The sequence below is a fragment of the Saimiri boliviensis genome, chromosome 9 (genome assembly GCF_048565385.1).
Source record: "Saimiri boliviensis isolate mSaiBol1 chromosome 9, mSaiBol1.pri, whole genome shotgun sequence".
Classification (NCBI taxonomy): domain Eukaryota; kingdom Metazoa; phylum Chordata; class Mammalia; order Primates; family Cebidae; genus Saimiri; species Saimiri boliviensis.
In genome coordinates, this window is record NC_133457.1 from 68,315,528 (window position 1) to 68,335,622 (window position 20,095).

The 20,095-nt window shown below is 51.4% G+C and overlaps 1 protein-coding gene across 2 annotated transcripts; it reads right to left on the reverse strand.

Moving 5' to 3' along the window:
* Window positions 1–1,966: 1,966 nt before the first annotated feature.
* On the reverse strand, window positions 1,967–19,867 carry MUC20 (mucin 20, cell surface associated). 2 transcript variants are annotated; one of them, XR_012519277.1, is made up of 5 exons: window positions 19,667–19,867; window positions 16,850–18,154; window positions 13,479–13,570; window positions 5,686–10,818; window positions 1,967–4,838 (listed from the first exon to the last, which is right to left on the reverse strand). XR_012519277.1 is itself a non-coding variant. In XM_010341430.3 (4 exons), exons 1-4 carry the CDS (start codon window positions 19,740–19,742, stop codon window positions 10,750–10,752), a joined length of 1,542 nt encoding a protein of 513 aa, XP_010339732.3. In that variant the 5' UTR covers window positions 19,743–19,867; the 3' UTR covers window positions 5,208–10,749. The 2 variants fall into 2 exon arrangements, 1 of the variants encoding a protein (XP_010339732.3); XM_010341430.3 differs by lacking the exon at window positions 1,967–4,838 and having other exon boundaries at window positions 5,208–10,818.
* Between the last annotated feature and the right edge of the window lie 228 nt (window positions 19,868–20,095).

Sequence of the window (20,095 nt, forward strand, 5' to 3'; positions counted from 1 at the left end):
CAACCTCCCAAGTAGCTGGAATTGCAGGTGCCCACTATCACACCTGGCTAATTGTTTTGTATTTATAGTAGAGACAGGGTTTTGACATTTTAGCCAGGCTGGTCTCAAACTCCTGACCTCAGGTGATCCAACCACCTCTGCCTCCCAAAGTGTTGGGATTACAGGTATGAGCCGCTGCACCAGGCCAAAAGACTGAACGTTATCAAGACAGCAGTTCTCAACATTAAGACAGCAGCAGATCAAGATAGCTAACTTGATCTACAGATTCTACATAATAACACAATCTTCATCAAAATCCCAGAAAGTTATTTGTGGATATTAGTAAACTGGGTCTAAGTTTATGTGGAGAGGTAAAAGATCTAAAACAGTCAACTCAATATTGATGGCGAACAGTCACAGGACTAGCACACCTGACTTCAAAGCTTACTCTAAAGCTGTAATAATGAAAACAGCATGATACTGGCAAAAGAATAGACAGATAGATCATTGGAACAGGATAAAGAGCCCAGAGTATTAAAAGTAATATTTCTAATAGACCTATATAAAATGTGTCAACTGATCTTTGACAAAGGAGCAGAGGCCACACAATGGAGCACAGTGTTTTCAACAAATAGATGCTGGGACCACTGGACATCAACACACGAAAAAAAAATCTAGACACAGACCTTACACATTTCATAAAAATGCAAAATGAATCATAAACCTCAGTAAAATGCAAAACTGTAAGACTCCAGGAAGATAACAGGAGAAAACCTAAATGACCTTGGGTATGGTAATGGCTTTTTAGATACGATAGCAAAGGCGTGATCCACGAAGGAAATAATTGATGAGCTGAACTTCATTAACATTGAAACCTTCTTCTCTGTGAAAGGCAATGGCTAGAGAATGAGAAGACTAGTTGCAGACTGGGAGAAAATGTTTGCAAAAGTCACATCTGATAAAAGACTGTTATCTAAAATATACAAAGAGCCGGGTGCAATGACTCACACCTGAAATCCCAGCACTTTGGGAGGCCGAGGGGGGTGGATCACTTGAGATCAGAAGTTCAAGACCAGCGTGGACGATATGGTGAAACCCTGTTTCAACTAAAAATACAAAAATTAGCTGTGTGTGGAGGCACCCGCCTGTAATCCCAGCTACTTGGGAGGCTGAGGCAGGTGAATTGTTTGAACCCAGGAGGTGGAGATTGCAGTGAGCCGAGACCATGCCACTGTACTCCAGCCTGGGTGACAGAGCAAGACTTTGTCTCAAATAATTAATCAATTATACAAATAACTCTTACAACTCAACAATAAGAAAATGAACAACTCAGTTTTTTTAATGGGCAAAAAAAAAAACCCTGAACATACATGTCACCAAAGAAGATATTCACATGGCACATGAGCATCTAAAAAGATGGTCAGCATCATATGTCATTAGGGGATGGCAGACTGCACGATGCCAATACATGCCTATTAGAATGACCAAAATCGCCAGGCACAGTGGCCCACACCTATGTTCCCAACACTTTGGGAGGCTGAAGCAGGAGAATCACTTGAGCCCAGGAGTTTGAGACCAGCCTGGGCAACAAAGCAAGACCCCATGTCTACAAAAAATTTAAAAATGATATGGGCATGATAGCACATGACTGCGGTCCCAGCTACCCTGGAGGCTGAGGTGGGAGGATTGCTTCAGCCCAGGAGGTTGAGGCTGCAGTGAGCTGTGATCACACCACGGCACTCCAGCCAGGGCAACACAGTGAGACCCTCAAAAGAAAAAGAAAAGAATGACCAAAATGCATAGCACTGAAAACTTCAAATGCTGGTCAGGATATGGAGCAACATGAACACCCCTTCTTTGCTGGCAGGAGGGCAAAATTCTACAACCACTCTGGAAGACAAGTTGGCAGTTTCTTACAAAATTAAACCACACTCTTACTATACAGTCTAGCAATCACACTCCATGGTATTTAACAAAAGGGACGGAAAACTTTTTTGTCCACACAAAAACCTGTACATGGATGTTGGTAGCAGCTTTATTCATAATTGCCAAAACTTGGAAGCAATCAAGATGTCCTTTAGCAGCAGGTCTACAGAACATTCAGACAATGTGATATTATTCAGTGCTAAAGTGAAATGAACTATACAGCCATGAAATCCATACAGAAAACTTAAATGCATGTTACTATGTGAAAGAAGGCAATCTGAAAAGGCTACTTACCTTATGATTCCCATTATATGACATTCTGGAAAGGGCAAAATTATGGAGACAGTAACAAGATCCGTGGTTGCCAGGGGTTGGGCTGAGCAGGTGGAGCAGGCTGAACAGAGGAGTTTTAGGGCCCTGAAAATACTTGTTATTCTGTATGACACTACAACGGCAGAAACATATTTTATTTTATTTTTTGAGATGCAGCCTTGCTCTGTCGCCCAGGCTGGAGTGCAGTGGCGTGACCTTGGCTCACTGCAACCTCTGCCTCCTGGGTTCAAGTGATTCTCCTGCCTCAGCCTCCCAAGTAGCTGGGATTACAGGCACACAACACCATGCTCAGCTAAATTTTGTATTTTTATAGAGTTTCACCATGTTGCCCAGGCTGTTCTTGAACTCCTGACCTCAAGACATCTGCCTACCTCAACCTCCCAAAGTGCTGGGATTACAGGCATGAGCCACTGCGCCCGGCCAGCAGATACACTGCTGAGTGGAGAATGTCCGACACCAAAAGTGAATTGTAGACTCTGGACTTTGAGTGATGAGGATGTGCTGCTGTGGACGCGTCGGCCGTCACAAACGTACCGCTCTGGCCGGGATGCTGATGGCGGGGGAGGCTGTGCGTTTGTAGATGATGTGTGGCAGGGGTACACGGGAAATTTCTGTATTTCCCACTCAGGAAAATTTTGCTGTGAACCTAAAACTGCTCTAAAAAAGTAAACTTTATTATTTGAAAGATGATTTTTAAATTAACATATTTAAATTTTTTAAAGGATTAAGCACACACGGCACTAAGGGAGCAGCTTGGGAGCCAACCACCCGTTCGTTTCGAGGAAGGGAGACGCCCTCACCCGGCCACCAGAATCCCAAGTCCACGAGGGCTTTGTCATGCGACTCAAGGTCAGAGACAGCAGAAGGTCCAAATGTTACAATTCATCCAATATCCCCAAAGACCGTTGGCAAAGGACTCACCCATGCACGGTTAGACGTGTGACTGCTGTAGGCACTGTGTGCCATCAACCGTGGAGAAGGGAACCCAGGAAGAGCAGAAGCAACGTGGCAAGTAGGAAGCAGGCCCGCCCCGAACCCAAGGCTCCTCCTCCCCATCCATCTTCAGACACTGAGCTTCCCCTGCTCCACTGAGCCATGGAGGAAGCGGGAGGACAGAGTTCATGTGTTTTCCCGAAGCAGACAAGAGATCCAGTGCCAGGGAGAATGATGGGGGCTTGCTACCACTGAAGAAGCCCTGCAGATTGGAGAGAAGAGAGGAGGTGGGGACCCTGGTGGGAGAGGATACATGAAAAGAAGGGCTTTCCGGGCCAGGCGAGGTGGCTCACGCCTGTAATCCCAGCACTTTGGGAGACCGAGGCAGGTGTTTGAGACCAGACTGACCAACATGGTGAAACCCCATCTCCACCAAAAATATAAAAAATTAGCCAGGGGTGGTGGCGCATGCCTGTAGTCCCAGCCACTCAGGCGGCTGAGACAGGAGAATCCCTTGACCCCGGGAGGCAGAGGTTGCAGTGAGCCGAGATGGTGCCACTACACTCCAGCCTGGGCGAGAGTGAGACTCCGTCAAAAAAAATAAACTCATAAAAGTAAGGCTGTCTGATTTAGTAAATGAAAATACAGGAAGGCCAGCTTAAATTTCAGATGAATCACAAATAATTGGTTTACTATAAAGATATCCCATGAACCATTTGGACATTCTTGTGTTTTTAAGTGTTCGTCATTTATCCAAGGTTCTAATTTAACTGGACGTCCTCTGTTTTCTTGGTGAGCCCAGTCAAAGCTACTGAGGCCCTGACTGCGAGGGAGGAAGAGACGTCACAGGAAAGGAGAGGGCGCCTGGGGACACCCTTCTCTAGCTGCACAGGGAGCTGCCCCTTCATGAGTGGGACAGTTAGAGGACAAGGGTGCACCACGCGTCTTCCTCAGCTTACTCCCTGGCTCTGAGTGGTCTGGGTTCTGTCCCTTTGGGCCTGGAATAAAAGAACTGACCAGCTCTTCTCCAGGGTGCCAGGTATGAGTCTACTTGGCAGAGAGAAGGACGCAGACCCCTGTCCCCTGCTGGTGGCAGGCAGCTGGAACACCTTCAGTGGGCTCAGGAGTGGCAAAGGGAGCTATCTGGGACAAAGCTTGGCCAGAGACAGAGATTCCCCTGCCCATTCTTCCCTGCTCTTGAAGGAGCCTTTCAGAAACTCCCCGCCGGCCTGAAGTAAGTGATGACCAGGATGATGGGTAATAGATAACTGGCATGATATGCCCCTTTAAGCATTTACTGGCCCCAGAAGGTGGTATGCTGCCCACTCATGAAGGTGCGGGGCATGCCCATGGAATTGGCGTCCATTCACTGCTTTGCATGATTTGGCGGCCGGTCCCCTCCCAAAGGATGAAGGCAGGACTGGCTGTGGCAGAAGCTTCCGATGAGCTGTCTGGGCAGAAAAGTCCCACCTCATGCTGTCTTCATAACTGCTGTGGAGTTTCACCGACTCAGAGTCCACGCAGAGTCGCAGGGGATGTTGGACGGGCTGTCCAGTTTAGGGCTGCGCTTCCCTTCGTCTTTATAAAACACGCGACAGTTTCAGCTCACACGCACATGCCTTTAGGATCAGAAGTCGCTGGAGAGTTTTCTCCGGTGCTTTTGGCTCCTGTTGGTTTGGTAATATAACTCCTGCTAAGTTTGATCATCTCCAGGAACACACACACAAACACACACACAGACACACAGACACAGACACACACACAGACACACAAACACACACACACAGACACACACACACAGACACACACACAGACACACACACACAGACACAGACACACAAAAACACACACATTCTCTCTTTCTTCCTCTTTATTGTCCCTTCTCAACATGCAATCATAATTATACACTTTAGTTCCCAAATGCTTCTGATTTGTTTTGTTGTTGCTGTTTTTGTGTGAGACAGGGTCTCGCTCAGTTGCCCAGGCTGGAGTGCAGTGGTGTGATCTCAGCTCACTGCAACCTCTGCCTCCCGGGTTCAGGCAATTCTCCTGCCTCAGCCTCCCAAGTAGTTGGGACTACAGGCGTGCACCACCATGCCCGGCTAATTTTTCTATTTTTAGTAGGGATGGGGTTTCACCATGTTGCCCAGGTTGGTCTCAAACTCCTGGCCTCAAGCAATGTGCCCCCCTCAGCCTCTCCAAGTGCTGGGATCACACTCAGCCTCTAATTTCTATATTCCTTATTTTACAGATTTTTAAAGGTTGTCAAATGTCACAGATTTTTGACTTCCAAAAATAACGATAATCAGCGTTGTATGCACATGCGTGTTCTCATATGCAGTAATTAAGGTGACATGAACCACTGTATTAGGTACCACCAATTTGAGGGGGTACAAAGCAAGAGAAGAACCAAGAATTGGGTTCATGTAACAGTGGTGGTGTCACTCCTGCAAACTGCTCTCCATTCAGACCTGATCATAGTGCAGCTTCATGACAATTCATCATTCAACTTACATCTTGTTTGACTTCAATACTGAATTCCGTTTTCTTAACTTTCAGAGCTCACTGCAAGTTTTGGGGTCACCTGCTCACATGGCCCGCTGTGCGTCTGTCACTCAGCCAAGACCTCGGCGCCCTCACGTGGAGGGCTCCATGGCACCTTCCGTGAAGACCGGCGAATGTAACAAACTTGTAAATAAAATAAGCACATTGTAACACAGCACGTTCAGTGTTATAACAGAAACACAAGTAAAAAGATCAGGAAATCCGCACCTCTGCGGGGAATCTGACAAAGTCATGGAGAGGTGCCATCTGAACTGGGCTTTGAGGAGTGAATAGGAGTTTTCCAGGGGAAGGGACAAGGGGGACGAATCATGGCGGGCAGAAACTCCAGATGAAAGGAGGTGTGCGTGGGGTTAGCGAGATGCCCCCTGTGGAAGGAGCACAGGATATGGAAGATGGGGTCACAGAGCCTGGAGCTAATGAAGCTGGCTGAGGCCAAACCTTGAGGGCCCTTGCACACCAAGGTGGGGATTTCATCCTGGAGGTGGGAACAGGAGTAGCTTTGATTTGGGAGAGAAAAGCTCTAGACATAGTGTAAAAGGTAGCTTGGAGTTTAAAAACATTTAAGTTCCATTTTAAGAAAATAAGAGAAGATAAAATAACATTTCATGAACTTCTTTCCATCTTAATAGACACGTTTCCACACGACTTCTATAGACTGCGTAAAATAACACTGTATGTTTAACCAAAGTGTTATATGGGGGGATTTTAGGTGAACTGTGTTTCATTTTGTCTTTTTCATCTACTGGTTGTTATAAACAGGCACAGATTATTAATTATTTCCTTAAGGTAAACCAGTAATGAAACTTCGGAATTAAAGGTATGTATATTTGTCGGGCTTTAAATAAATCAGTTAAATTGTCCTCCAGAAAGGCTGCACCAATTTCCTTCCTACTAGGCATGTTTGAGATGCCCCTTCGCCCAGCACCCAGCTGGATCGGCACGAGACACACAGTAAGCACTGTCTCACTGTATTCCCTGACCTGTTTCTGCTGAAGTCAAACGTTCTTTCTCATGGTGGGGTGGTGGCAGGAGGAGAGGATGCTTGTATTTCTTCTTTTGTGAATTGCCTGCTGCTGTTTATCCATTTTTCTGCTGGTGTGTCTGCCTTTTCTTCCCTTGCTCTGTAAGAGTTCTCTATATATTAAAGGCAACCTGTTGCTGCTATAATGCGGTGTAAGTAACTTTCAGTTTGTCATTTCTGTACATGTCTAACTCTAATCCCTGGCAGAAGAAACAGATTTGAATCCTCCGAGGCACACAGCTCAGTCTCTCTTCTGCGGCAGGCACTCAACAGACGTGCCAAGATGAGTGGATTATTTCTGTCCAAGCTACTTTATGAAACCCCTTCTGCCCTACTCCAGAACATTCACACCCCCTGTGCTCACAGCAATGTCAATGTTGTCTCATTGTTTCTTTCATCCATCCAACGAATGTTTACTGAGCCCCTGATATGTGCCAGGTGCCATTCTGGGCACTAGGGTTACCATAATGGGCAAAATCTTTCATTCTGGTTGGGGGACTCAGATAATAAAGAAAACAAATAAAACATGTATGATGTTCAATTGTGATCAGCACTATAATGTACATCAAAATACAGAAGGGGAGGCCCGTGGCTCATGGCTGTAAAACCAGCACTTTGGGAGGCCAAGGCGGGTGGATCATCAGGCCAGGAGATCGAGACCAGCCTGGACAACATAGTGAAACCCCGTTTCTGCTAAAAATACAAAAAATTAGCCAGGCATGGTGGCAGGCGCCTGTAATCCCAGCTACTCGGGAGGCTGAGACATAATTGCTTGAACCAAGGAGGCAGAAGTTGCAGTGAGCCAAGATCGTGCCATTGCACTCCAGCCAGGGTGACAGAGCAAGACTCCATGTCAAAAATAATAATAATAATACAGGAGTGGAGACTGAATCTGTAAGCAGTATGGTCACGGTGGACCTCACTGAGAAGGGAAATGAAGGTGGGCATAGAGGGTTGGCCCAGTGGATATCTAGAGGAGAAGGCTTCTGAGCAGAATGAACAATGTGCAGAAAGGTCCCAAGGCAAGAGCAGGCTCGGTGCATTCAAGGACAGGAAAGGCATTGGTGTGGCTGCAGCACAGACAGCGAAGGAGGCAGGGAGGGTGCAGGTCACGCACTGCTTTGCAGCCCTTATCAGAACTCTGCTTTCCTTCTGAGTGAAATGGGAGGACTCGAGCAAAGATGTGGTGTGGTCTGCTTATGTTGTAGAAGGACAGCCCGGTTACACACTGGGACTAGACTGGGGAGGAGGCAGAGGTGGAGACAGGGAGCCTGGCAGTGGTCCAGGTGAGAGATGCCGGCATCGTGGACCATCTCGGTGGTCTAGGTGGGAGATGCCGGCACCGTGGACGATCTCAGGGGTCCAGGTGAGAGATGCCGGCATCGTGGACCATCTCGGTGGCAGCAGTGGTGATGCTGAGGAGGGGCCACATTCTGGGTACAGTTTGATGGAGGTCAAGCCAACAGAATTTCCCAGTGCAAAATGTGAGAGAAAGAGGAATGAAGAACAGTGCCGAGGATGTCAGCTTGAGCAGCTGAAGGACACAACCGACATTATCTGAAATGGTGAAGACGCAGGTGGGGCAGGTGCAGAGGAAAAGGTCAGAACTTCGATTTTAGAAATGTGGAGGCCGGCTGGGCGCAGTGGCTCACGCCCGTAATCCCAGCACTTTGGGAGACCGAGGTGGGTGGATCACCAGGTCAGGAGCTCAAGACCAGCCTGGCCAAGATGGTGAAACCCTGTCTCTATTAAAAATACAAAAAAAAAAAAAAATAGCTGGGCGTGGTGGTGGGCACCTGTAATCCCAGCTACTCGGGAGGCTGAGGCAGAGAATTGCTTGAACTCAGGAGGCAGAAGCTGCAGTGAGCCAAGATTGCACCACTGCACTCTAGCCTGGGTGACAGAGGGAGACTCTGTCTCAAAAAAAAAAAAAATAGTGACTGTAAGATATGCATTTTATTAACATCCAAGTGGAGAGATTGAGTAAGATTTGAATACACAGTATACACTAACAATAGCTGTATCTAAGGCTGGGCACAGTGGCTCATGCCTGTAATCCCAGCACTTTGGGAGGCTGAGGCGGGAGGGTTCTTTGAACTCAACAGATCCAGACAAACCTGGGCAACATGGTAAAGCCCCATCTCAATGAAAAAAGACAAAAGGCAGCCAGGTGTGGTCCCAGCTACTCGGGAGGGTCACTGAGCCTGGGAGGTCGAGGCTGCAGTTTGAGTGACAGAGTGAGGCCCTGTCTCAATTTAAATTGTTGGCCAGGCACAGTGGCTTACGCCGGTAATCTCAGCACTTTGGGAGGCCAAGGCAGGCGGATCACCTGAGGTCAAGGGTTCGAGACCATCCTGACCAACATGGAGAAACCCCATCTCTACTAAAAGTAAAAAAATTAGCTGGATGTGATGGTGCATGCCTGTAGTCCCAGCTACTCGGGAGGCTGAGGCAGAAGAATTGCTTGAATTGGGGAGGTGGACGTTGCCGTGACCCGAGATCACGCCATTGCACTCCAGTCTGGGCAACAAGAGCGAAACTTCCACTCAAAAAATAATAATAATGCCGGGCGCGGTGGCTCAAGCCTGTAATCCCAGCACTTTGGGAGGCCGAGGCGGGTGGATCACAAGGTCAAGAGATCGAGACCATCCCGGTCAACATGGTGAAACCCCGTCTCTACTAAAAATACAAAAAATTAGCTGGGCATGGTGGTGTGCGCCTGTAATCCCAGCTACTCAGGAGGCTGAGGCAGGAGAATTGCCTGAACCCAGGAGGTGGAGGTTGCGGTGAGCCGAGATCATGCCATTGCACTCCAGCCTAGGTAACAAGAGCGAAACTCCTCCTCAAAATAAATAAATAAATAAATAATAATAAAATAAAGTAAACTGTTGTATATAAGAGGTGGGATTATAGACAACTCTTTCTTTCTCTTCTTCCTACTTCTTACTTTGCTTGGTCTTTGAAATTTTTTTAAATTTTGAAATCATAAGCAAGTTTTACTTTTCATCTTTATTCATTTATTTTTTGGGTCTCACCTTGTCACCAGAGTGCAGAGGCGTGATCTCAGCTGACTGCAATCTCCATCTCCCGGGTTCAAGTGATCCTCCCGCCTCAGTCGCAGAGCACCTGGGATACAGGTGTGCACCATTACAGCCCGCTAATTTGTGTATTTTTGTAGAGACGGAGTTTCACCATGTTACCCAGGCCAGTCTCAGACTCCTGAGCTCAAGCGATCCCCACACCTCAGCCTTCCAAAGTGCTGGGATGACAGGCACGAGCCACTGCACCTGGCCAAGTTTTACTTTTATAATAAAAAGTAAAACACATTTAATTTTAAAACATAATAACATGTAAGTTATAAGACATGCGAGGAATAATTGAGTATTGTAGACTTTCTTTTAAATCTGCTTGTGTCCAGAACTTGAAATTCAGGTCAATTCCACATTCTCTGCATCCTCACCACAGCCTCGATGCCCTGCTAGCTCAGGGGACACTGAGATGAACAGAGGTGGCCTCTGCCCTCCTGTCACTCACCATCCCACCGGCTGCAGGCCAGTCTCAGTAAATGCTTAATCAAAGTCCAGAGCAAGACCTGGGGCAGTGGACGGAAGGAGGGAGCCGTGGGCACATACACGGCCCCTAGACTGCAAAGACGGCGAGAGCACACAGCTCAACAGACAGCCTCTGGGCCATACTGAGTGAAGTTTAAGTGGAAGCACAGGTGGGTGATCAGGTCTCTCTTTACTGAAACACAGAACATGTTCCCTCTGGGAACAGGTGAAGCCCCCTCCCCACACATATACTCCAGTACACAGGAGCTAGGGTCCTGCTGCCACATCTCGGGTGAGGGGCTTGGGCCGGCTGCCCTTCATGAGAAACTTCTGGGTACCTCTCCACACAGCAACGCAGCTCCAGTCTGCTGGTGGGGGCCCAGGCCATGGGCAGCCCCCTCTTTTGGTATATGCAACATGCCTGGTTGCAGCCGATGTCCGCTAGCCTCTCCTGACGCGCAGTAAGGAGACTTGGAGGAGAGGCACGTGGGCGTGGAGTTCACGGCGGACCTGGAGAGCAAGGGAGCCGGTGGTCCTTTCCGCCCATCTGGCCCGTGAGCTCACCACAGGCAGCGGACAGGAAGGGACAGTGGGGCAGAGCGCATGAGGAGGACGGCAGGGTCCCAGCCCGCGTGTTCCCACCATCTCACCAGCAAGAGTGACCATGTCCCAGCCAGTGTGCTCCCACCATCTGACCAGCAACCCTTCCCGGGCCTCCCACATGCTAGACTCCGGCCAGGGGCTTCACACGCGATGTCATCTAAACTTCACAGCAACCGTACAAAGCAGGTGTTACGATCCTCACATTGTAAGGGATGAAAGTCACACGGGATCACTCATGCAGGACCACACAGTTAGGAACCAGAATTCACACCCAGATCTGGCTGGTTCCAAAGTCCATTGTCTAATCCCTGAGCCCAAACTGTCAGCTGTACCCGGACAAGAACTGGCGCCAACCCCCATATGGCCTGGTGCCTGCGCCTCAGCTGCCCGACCTGTTCCAGTGTCTTTCCGATTCCTGAAATCATTTCCTGTTTGGGGGTTCAGACCTCACAGTCAAACCTGGCTCCCTGGCCGGGCACGGGGGGCTCACGCCCATAATCCCATCACTTTGGGAGGCTGAGGCAGGTGAATTACCTGAGGTCAGGAGTTCAAGACCAGCCTGGCCAACATGGCAAACCCGTCTCTACTAAAATTACAAAATTATCCAGGTGTGGTGGTGGGCACCTCTAATCCCAGCTACTCAGGAGGCCGAGGCAGGAGAATCACTTGAAGCCAGGAGACGGAGGCTGCGGTGAGCCAAGATCACGCCATCGCACTTCAGCCTGGACAACAGAGCGAGACTCTGTCTCCAAACAATGAATAAAAGGAAACAAAACCAGCCTCCCTCTTCAACAAGGATCCACACCTGCTCCTTTGACTACCATGTGCCGAGGGCATCTGTCACTTATTTGGCCATGTGGCATCAAATCCCCGTGCCGTGTTCAGGGAACCCCTCACAGTGGGAGTCGTTGCCATTGAGAGAACGTCAAGGACGCAGATAACCCTTTCCCATCCCCTGAGAACTAGGTGTGTGCTGTGGGAGCACAGAGCTAAGCTCCGCCTATCGAATGTTCCCACTCAGGACTGTGGTTCTGACAGGTGACCCCGAGACAAAAAGGCAGAAGAACCCATGTGAAATGTGTGCGTAGGCAGCATGAGGCCCATCAGCTGTGGCAGCATCCAATAGTGACCGACCAACAAGAGCGACCCTGTCCCAGCCAGGGTGTTCCCGCCATCTGACCGGCAAGAGCGACCATGTCCCAGCCCGTATGTTCCCACCGTCTGGCCCCCAGAGCCCCTGGGGTCCTGCTGCCTTTCCCCAAGCCTGCTGTCCTGACATTCCTTTGATTCTGGGCACTCAGACCCTGCCAGCAAATCCCCCTTTTACTCATGACAGACAGAGGTTTTCTTTTGCCTGCAGCAAAGGGTCCCACTCTGAATGGACATACCTTGCTTCTGCCTGCTAAGGGCGATCGTTTCACTGTCCAGCCTGGCTATGAACTCTGCACCTGGCATAAGACCCCCCCCCCGCCACTGCCCCAGCATCTCTGCTAGGGTTTCCTGCAAAGGATGGCAGTAAGGCTGAGCCACTGATAAGCAGTGTGGCACCCATGGACTGAGAGGTGCTAAACGCAAGCTCCAGGTATTGGCAAGTGCGCATCGAACAGGCGACCCCCGTCACGCTGTGTCCTGGGCTGCTTTCCCTGGTCACACCTGCAGAGCTCAGGCTCCATCGGCCACTTTGTCCCGCACGGTGGGAGAACCATCCACGCCTGAGAGGCCAGGCCCATGAAATCCACACTGCGCTAGCCGAGTCCAACCCTCCAGCAAGCCACGCCGTCCCCAGATGCCCTGATGCCCGAATTTCACCATTGGAAGTCCTGTCCAATGGGTTTTAGGAGAATTTTCCCAACTTGCACCACCACTCCCCAATCTCGGTCCCCACCTGGAGTGCACACCTGTGGGTCTTTTCTTCTGCCTCGCCTCCCACGTTCCCTGGGGCTCGTCCTTCCTCTACGGGACCCGGATTGGGTTGTCAGTCACGGTGGCCCTTCCAGGCTAAGGAGACCTGTCCTTCCCCGGATGACATGAAAATTTGGGGAGGGAAGTGCCTTGTGAATCTAGGGCTAACAAGGCCGCGTTTTCATACGTATGAAGAAAGACTGAAGAATGAAGGACGTACAGCTAAGGCAGGCAGAGAAAGAAACCCCATGGCCACGTCTGAGCTGCAGGGTCCAGCTGTAACTGAAGGTAGAAGCCGTAACTGAAGCTTCTAGGTTTCTCAGACCCTGCCTGTTGTTTCTATAAAATGCTATAACGTGGGTTTCTGCCATTTGCAACCAAGAGTCCTGCCTACCCTCCCTCCATGTCACTGACCTTCTTCTCAGGGGCCAGAAGGCCAGGTTTCTGAGGACCGGAAGGAATTGGGGTTGTGAGAGTCGTGTGTTTACATTGCCAAGAAGGAAATGCGGGGCTCGGAGAAGGCCAGCTAGGCCAGCCAGGCAGGGGCCTCCGACCCAACCCTCATTCTCTGTGAGAACCAGACGCCCTTCCAAGTGCAGCGGCTGCTCCCCTGTGCCTGGCACATCTTTCCTGCACCCCTGCGAACCTCACACCTTCCTACTCACCTCCTGCACCAGCCTCTCTGCCACTCTGGGGTCGGTGAGGTCTTCCAGGGAGGCCACACTCAGCCTCAGGAGAAGGAAACCTGCATTTTCACCTGCAAATGGAGGACAGTAAGATGAAATCGGGGCCAGGTGTGGTGGCTCACACCTGTTATGCAGCTACTCAGGAGGCTCAGGTGGGAGGATCACCTGAGCCCTGGAAGTGGAGGCTGCCGTGAGCCGAGATTGCGTCAGGCTATTCAGCTCCAGCCTGGGTGACAGAGCAAGACTCTGCCTCTAAAGAAAAAAAAGAAAAGAAAGATGAAAATTGGTCGGGTCAGTTTAGGGATCAAGACAACTTCATCCTGCTGAGGTCCCCACCCTCACCGCTCACACGGCATTCTCGGGCATGAATGTGTCTGTATTCCTACAGATTCTACATTTACTTGCTATAAAAAGAAAAGGATTCCTCTAGGACCTTTAGGGCCACCATAGCATCCCCCCAAGAAGAGGGAAAGAAATAGTGGCTTAGGACACCACTTACATTTAGAGAATTCAAAAGAGCAGTGTGAGGAAGGGGAAATGAACGTGGATCTAGAATGTTCTCAAGGCCGGGAGGTCCTAGATGGAGCTGTGGGAAAAGAGCCCAGCCACAGAGGGTGCCGGAGAGAGGCTGGCTCTCCGAGGGGTGCCCTCGGCCAGCGTGAAGTTGGTGGGGGCTGAAGAGGTCTAAACCAGCTGTCCTGGATCAGCAGCTCTGCAAGAAACTTCTGCCACTGAAGCCAGATCTGCTCGGCTCCACCTGCACCTTGAAGTCATTTCTTCCTATCACAATACTATTAGCATTGATCAAGCAACCGCACTTCTGGAAGCGTATTCTACAGAAAACGACACTCACTAAGAAGGGTACTATTTGCTGCAGTGCTGTTAGTCATCAGGAAATGCCAGAAACAACGTTAAGAGCCCATCCATACAGAACTGGTTACGTAAGTGACGGTAAAACAGAATGGAATCAAGAAAGAAGAGCTCTGGGAAAGACAGGGAGACGAAGGCGCTGTCCAGGGGATAAAATTTCAGTGACGCAGGATGAGTCAGTGCTGTGCCCTGCGTCCAACATGGGGCCTGGAGGATTGTTACAATCCTGGATTGCAGCAGTTAAGAGGGCAGATCTCTAGGCCAGGCGCGGTGGCTCACACCTGTAATCCCAGCACTTTGGGAGGCCGAGGCGGGTGGATCACGAGGTCAAGAGATCGAGACCATCCCGGTCAACATGGTGAAACCCCGTCTCTACTAAAAATACAAAACAGCTGGGCATGGTGGTGCGTGCCTGTAATCCCAGCTACTCAGAAGGCTGAGGCAGGAGAATTGCTTGAACCTGGGAGGCGGAGGCTGCAGTGAGCCGAGATCACGCCATTGCACTCTAGACTGGGCAACTGAGAGAGACTCCGTCTCAAAAAAATAAATTAATTAATAAAAAATAAATAAGAGAATAAAATCAGTTGAAGAGACAAAACACGAGGCCATAAATATGGACTTAAAATACAAAGTAAATGAAAACCTTTTCTTCTGAGTTTGTCATTTGCTCCACTGGCACAAAAAATGAGGATGAGACAGACACATTTCATGGGCAGAAAATTACATACAAGAAAGAGTCCCAGCTGGGCGTGGTGGCTCACGCCTGTAATCCCAGCACTTTGAGAAGCCGAGGCGGGTGGATCACCTAAGGTCAGGAGTTTGAGACCAGCCTGACCAACATAGTGAAACCCCATCTCTACTAAAAATAAAAAAAATCAGCCAGGCATGGTAGTGCATGCCTGTAATCCCAGCTGCTCGGGAGGCTGGGGCACAAGAATTGCTTGAAACGGGGAGGCAGAGGTTGCAGTGAGCCAAGGTCATGCCACTGCACTCCAGCCTGGGCAACAAGAGTGAAACTCCGTCTCAAAACAAAACAAGAAAAAGAAAAAGAAAGAATCCCACAGGTTACATGTGTGAAGAGAACTGGGTGGGGGCTAGCCAGGGGAGGAAGACATTTTATGGTGTACCTTTTGGTACCTCTCAATTTCACATGTGAACATGTTATCTAATCAACATATAACAGAGGAAAGTACTTTTCTTCCCAGAGCAGTTTAGCTGCCATCTCTAACCCTGTCGGATGGGGTCGTGTTGCCCACCTCATACGGCTGTTTGAAGGTTAAACAGAGGACACAGCATATGCAGAGCTGGCGGCATGCTGCCTGGCATCAGAGAACATTCAGCTGGTGCCAAGGCTCACTGGGTGTGAGACATTTTTATGTCACCCTGCCTACAGCACTATAGACACTCAACAATATCTTTATTTATTGGGTGGTTGTCATTAATATTTGTATTCCCACCTCCTCCAGAAAGGTGGGAGCAGCTGTGGGTACACAGAGGTGAGGCCCAAGGACAGAGTGACAGGAGGGGGAGGGCTGGCCGGAGGCTGGGCTGACCAGGCAGCCTCTGGCACGAGTTCTCACTGAGGAGTCCCCGTTGCCTCAGAGATACAGCTTTCAACTCCCATGACTTAACCGTATTTATTTGTTTTATTATTATTATTTGAGATGGAGTTTCACTCTTGTCACTCAGGCTGGAGTGCAGTGGTGTGATCTCAGCTCACTGCAACCTCCACCTCCTGGATTCAAGCGATTCCCCTGCCTCAGCCTCCTAAGTAGCTGGAATTACAGGCATGCACGCTACACCCGGCTAATTTTCGTATTTTTAATACAGACAGTGTTTCGCCATGTTGGCCAAGCTGGTCTCAAACTCCTGACCTCAGGTGGTCCATCCTCCTCGGCCTCCCAAAGTGCTGAGATCACAGGCATGAGCCACCGCGCCCAGCCGTATTTATTTTTTAAGTCGCTATCTATGGCATAAATCCTAGGAAATGAATCCAGAGGGCCCCACTCTCATGGGGTCCCAGCCCGTCAGAGAGCAGCAGCTTCGGCCTGATGCCTGCATGCTGCTCCTCTGTGGGGCTGCGGCTGGAATAGAAGCTTCCAGAACTGCTCAACAGTGAACTTCATAGAAGTTCAGAGCGGAAAAGGACTTCAGTGCCCATCCCAAGCCTCTCCTACTACAGGTGGGGAAACTGAGGCCCAGAGAGGGAGACGGACTTGGCCGAGGCCACTCGGGCCATCGGAGGCAGAACTGAGACGGCAAACCGTTTCTCCAGACTTCCGTCTCCACGCTCTCCATACAACCCTCCATCTGCCTTTTCCTGATTTCGCCAAGAACCACTGGAAGACCACGAAGAGGCGACGTCAGGGGCCCTCCAAATGGGCCCTGACCCTCCCTTCCTCTCCGCTCCCCAAGCTCGGAGATGTCCTGGAAACGCCGCATCCCAGGTCCCCGAAGATCACCGTGCGGGAGCCACTTACCTGTGCTGACGTCTGTGGTCTGCCCCAGCGGAGCGGTGCGGGACGTGGCTGCTAGGGGCTCCCGCGGGGTCTCGGCTGAGGTGCTGTTGGTTCCTGGGCTGCTGCCGGCTGCAGTCAGAGGGACAGAAGGAAGAGGGTCTCTGCTGCCGGGGGAGGGCCGCGTGGCTGTGAAGTCCGTGGTGGCCTCTGAAGGGGTGAAGTTCTGGGTGGTGGCTGCTGCTGAGGGGCTGTCGGCTGAAGCGGAGGCCCCAGCAAAGGATGTTGTTCTGTCCACGGCTGACCCGGCCTCTGTGGACGCCGAAGCTGCCCCGGAGACTCCGACATAACCAGGTGTCTCAGCAGAGAGGGCTGAGGGCTCTTCCAAGGGGCTCCCGCGGACGGTCGCCAGAGTCCCACCGAGCGTCGAGGCCCTGGGTGCCGTCACGTCTCCTTCTGCGGAACTGTGGGTGGGGAGTGGGGTCTTCACTGTGGCATCAGGTGTGGCTGACTCTGTGGCGCTGGCTGTTGACGGGGTCTCAGCAGAGGCCGTGGCCTCCGTGACGTGTGGTTCTGTGGCAGTGGAGTCGGGCAGAGCTGGCAGATGGGAGGTGGGCGAGGCCTTCACTGCTGCTGTGGGGCTGTGGTCTATGTCTGAGGCCCTGGGGATGATGGCAGTGGCTGTTTCTATTTCCACGATGCTGCAGTTGACAACCTCCACGTGGGTGACGGTCACCAGCGCTTCGGTGAGGACAGTGACGTCAGATGCCCGGGTCTGTGAGGTGGTAATGACTGGCGGGAAGCCGTGGGAAGAGGCTCTGCTCCCCGAGGACCGGCCCTCTGCTTCCGTGGAGGTGCGAGCCAGCGGCAACAGGGCACCAGTGAGTGTCTCTGCCTCTTCAGAGCTGTGGGTGCAGAGGGTGTCAAAGACGGGGTCCTCAGGGTCACCGCCTGTGACGGTCTCAAGGGTGGTCGTTCCAGCTCCTGCGGGGCTGCCGCTGGTGACTGATGTCCCCATGGAGGTGGCGATCACCACCACGACGTCGGGAGGTATGATTTTTGTGACGATCCTGGTCTCTGTTGCAGGGGAAATGGTCTTGATTGCCCTGGTCTCTGCTACTGGAATGGGGCCAGCTGGGACTGAGGTCCTAGAAGAGGTCTCAGTGCTCAACGTGTGAGTTTCCCAAGCAGCGTGGCCGGGTGCTGAGGTCTCGGTAAGGCCAGGGGTGTGGAGCGCTCCCTCTGAGCTGGTCCCGGCGCCTGGAGTCATCGCAGGCACTTCTGTGGCGTCTGCTGTCACCGCAGTTTCTGGTCTGCTGGTGCCAGGGCCTGTGGTGGTTAAGAGTGACTCGGTGAAGCTGAGTTCCAGCAGCCTTCACGCAAGCTACTGCGTTTATACCCCGGGGCACCTCTGGGAGGAGGGTGGGGACGGGCGGTGCTGTTACCTCGTTTTTCATCTGCGTAAGCAAAGGAGGAGGCAGTCCTGGGAGGCCCAGGCCCGTGCGGCAGCCATGGAGCCGGCGCTGCCCTGCCTGGCGCCCTCCGAAGCCCTGACAACCCGCTTGGGGCCAGCAAGCCCTGGGATCCTGTGGCTCCTGGCCTGCGGCTTTGAGAAGGGACGTGTGGGGCCAGCGTCCACCTTCCAGGGTGAGCCAAGAAGACAGGGCAGTGGCCAGGACTCGAGGAGCTTCTGAACCTGTGTCCCCTTCCTGGGATACTTTCCCCATCTACCACACGCCTCCCCACGGAAGCAGAGTGAGGGGAGGAGCCTCCAGAGGCAGCCACGGAGCAGGCAGGGTCCTTGGGGCTCCAGCAAGGGAAGCAGAGCCCTCCCCGCCCGGCCGAGGGCCGAGAACCACAGAAACTGGCCAGGCATTTCCCACACGACACGGGGCCAGCTCAGGCAAAACCTAACTTTTCATTTATTTTTTATTTTTTCAAGATGAAGTGTCACTCTTTTTGCCCAGGCTGGAGTGCAGTGGCGCAATCTTGACTCACCGCAACCTCCGCCTCCCGGGTTCAAGTGATTCTCCTGCCTCAGCCTCCCAAGTCGCTGGCATTACAGGCATACGCCACCACGCCCAGCTAATTTTTGCATTTGCAGTAGAGACGGGGTTTCACCATGCTGGTCAGACTGGTCTCGAACTCCAGACCTCAGGTGATCCACATGCCCCAGCCTCCAAAGGTGCTGGGATTACAAGCGTTAGCCTCTGCCCCTGACCAAAACCTAACATTTTAGAAAGGGGCTGCTGGCACTTCTGCCTAGAGCAGAGGCCTGTTCCCTTAACTGGCCCTCAGGTCACAGGAATGGAGGGCTCTTTTTTTAAAAATGTATGTGATTAGTTTGGCACAACTATTAGTGACAGATCAATGCTAGTTCCTGTCTTTCTCAAAAGCCCTGCCTCTCAGCACCCACCCTTCCAAAGCAGTTTGTGACAGCCGACCTCTTCACACGAAATCTGTATTGTGAAGGAGATCCATGCTAGGGAATAAACTTACAGAAGTCAGAATCTTGTTAAGCCGCATTCTTCAGCTTTCTGCAAAATGATCGCCAGCCGGCCCCTCCCTGCACCCCGCTTCCCCGCCAGACCTGCCCTCCCACATTCACAAACACGAGCTCACAGTGGCGGTGCCGCGGTTTATCTGCGTGTACTGCAGTGCCCTGCACGCTTACACTGACACACACCATTATTTGCACACTCCGTGAGCAATAAAAGCCCTTCACGTGGTTCATTCCAATCAACCCGAGAGCCTACCCTGCCCATGAAAGGCTGCCCATACTGAAATTCACTCCCGGACCCCACTAGGGAAGAAGCCCACCGGGACGTCTGGCCTCCTTACCTGCAGCGCTCCCAGAGACCCCAGCCTCCCAGCAGAAAAAGAAAAGGGGCAGAACCAGACCCCAGAGAGAGCCCATCCCGGCCGGGCGACACCACTGCTCCGCAGACCTGTCTCCGCAGACGGCCGCCTTTTCCTGCTTCCTTAAACCGGAGAGGAGGGGCCGCCTCCCGCCCAGGCGTGCAACTGCAGAGTTTCTGAGGTGCAGCCAGGTGATCACAGACGTGCAGGCTGAGCGTGGCAGGTTGGGGCTGTCAGCACGCTGACCCCGCTGCCTTCCTTGCCCAGTAATTTCTCCTCCGAAATTTGATTTGAAGATAGGAAATCACTAAGTTCTTGTTGTTTTTGTTTTTGGTGGTTTTTTCTGAGATGGAGTCGCGCTCTGTCGCCCAGGCTGGAGTGCACCTGGAGCTTGGGTCCCCTAACCCTAGG

Coding starts and splice junctions, on each gene's coding strand:
- MUC20 (XM_010341430.3), bottom strand. CDS start 19,742: ATGGGCTCTCTCTGGGGTCTGGTTCTGCCCCTTTTCTTTTTCTGCTGG. Junction 13,571..16,849: donor GACCACAGACGTCAGCACAG/GTAAGTGGCTCC, acceptor CTCCATTTGCAG/GTGAAAATGCAGGTTTCCTT. Junction 10,819..13,478: donor CAGAGAGGCTGGTGCAGGAG/GTGAGTAGGAAG, acceptor CTTGCTCTCCAG/GTCCGCCGTGAACTCCACGC.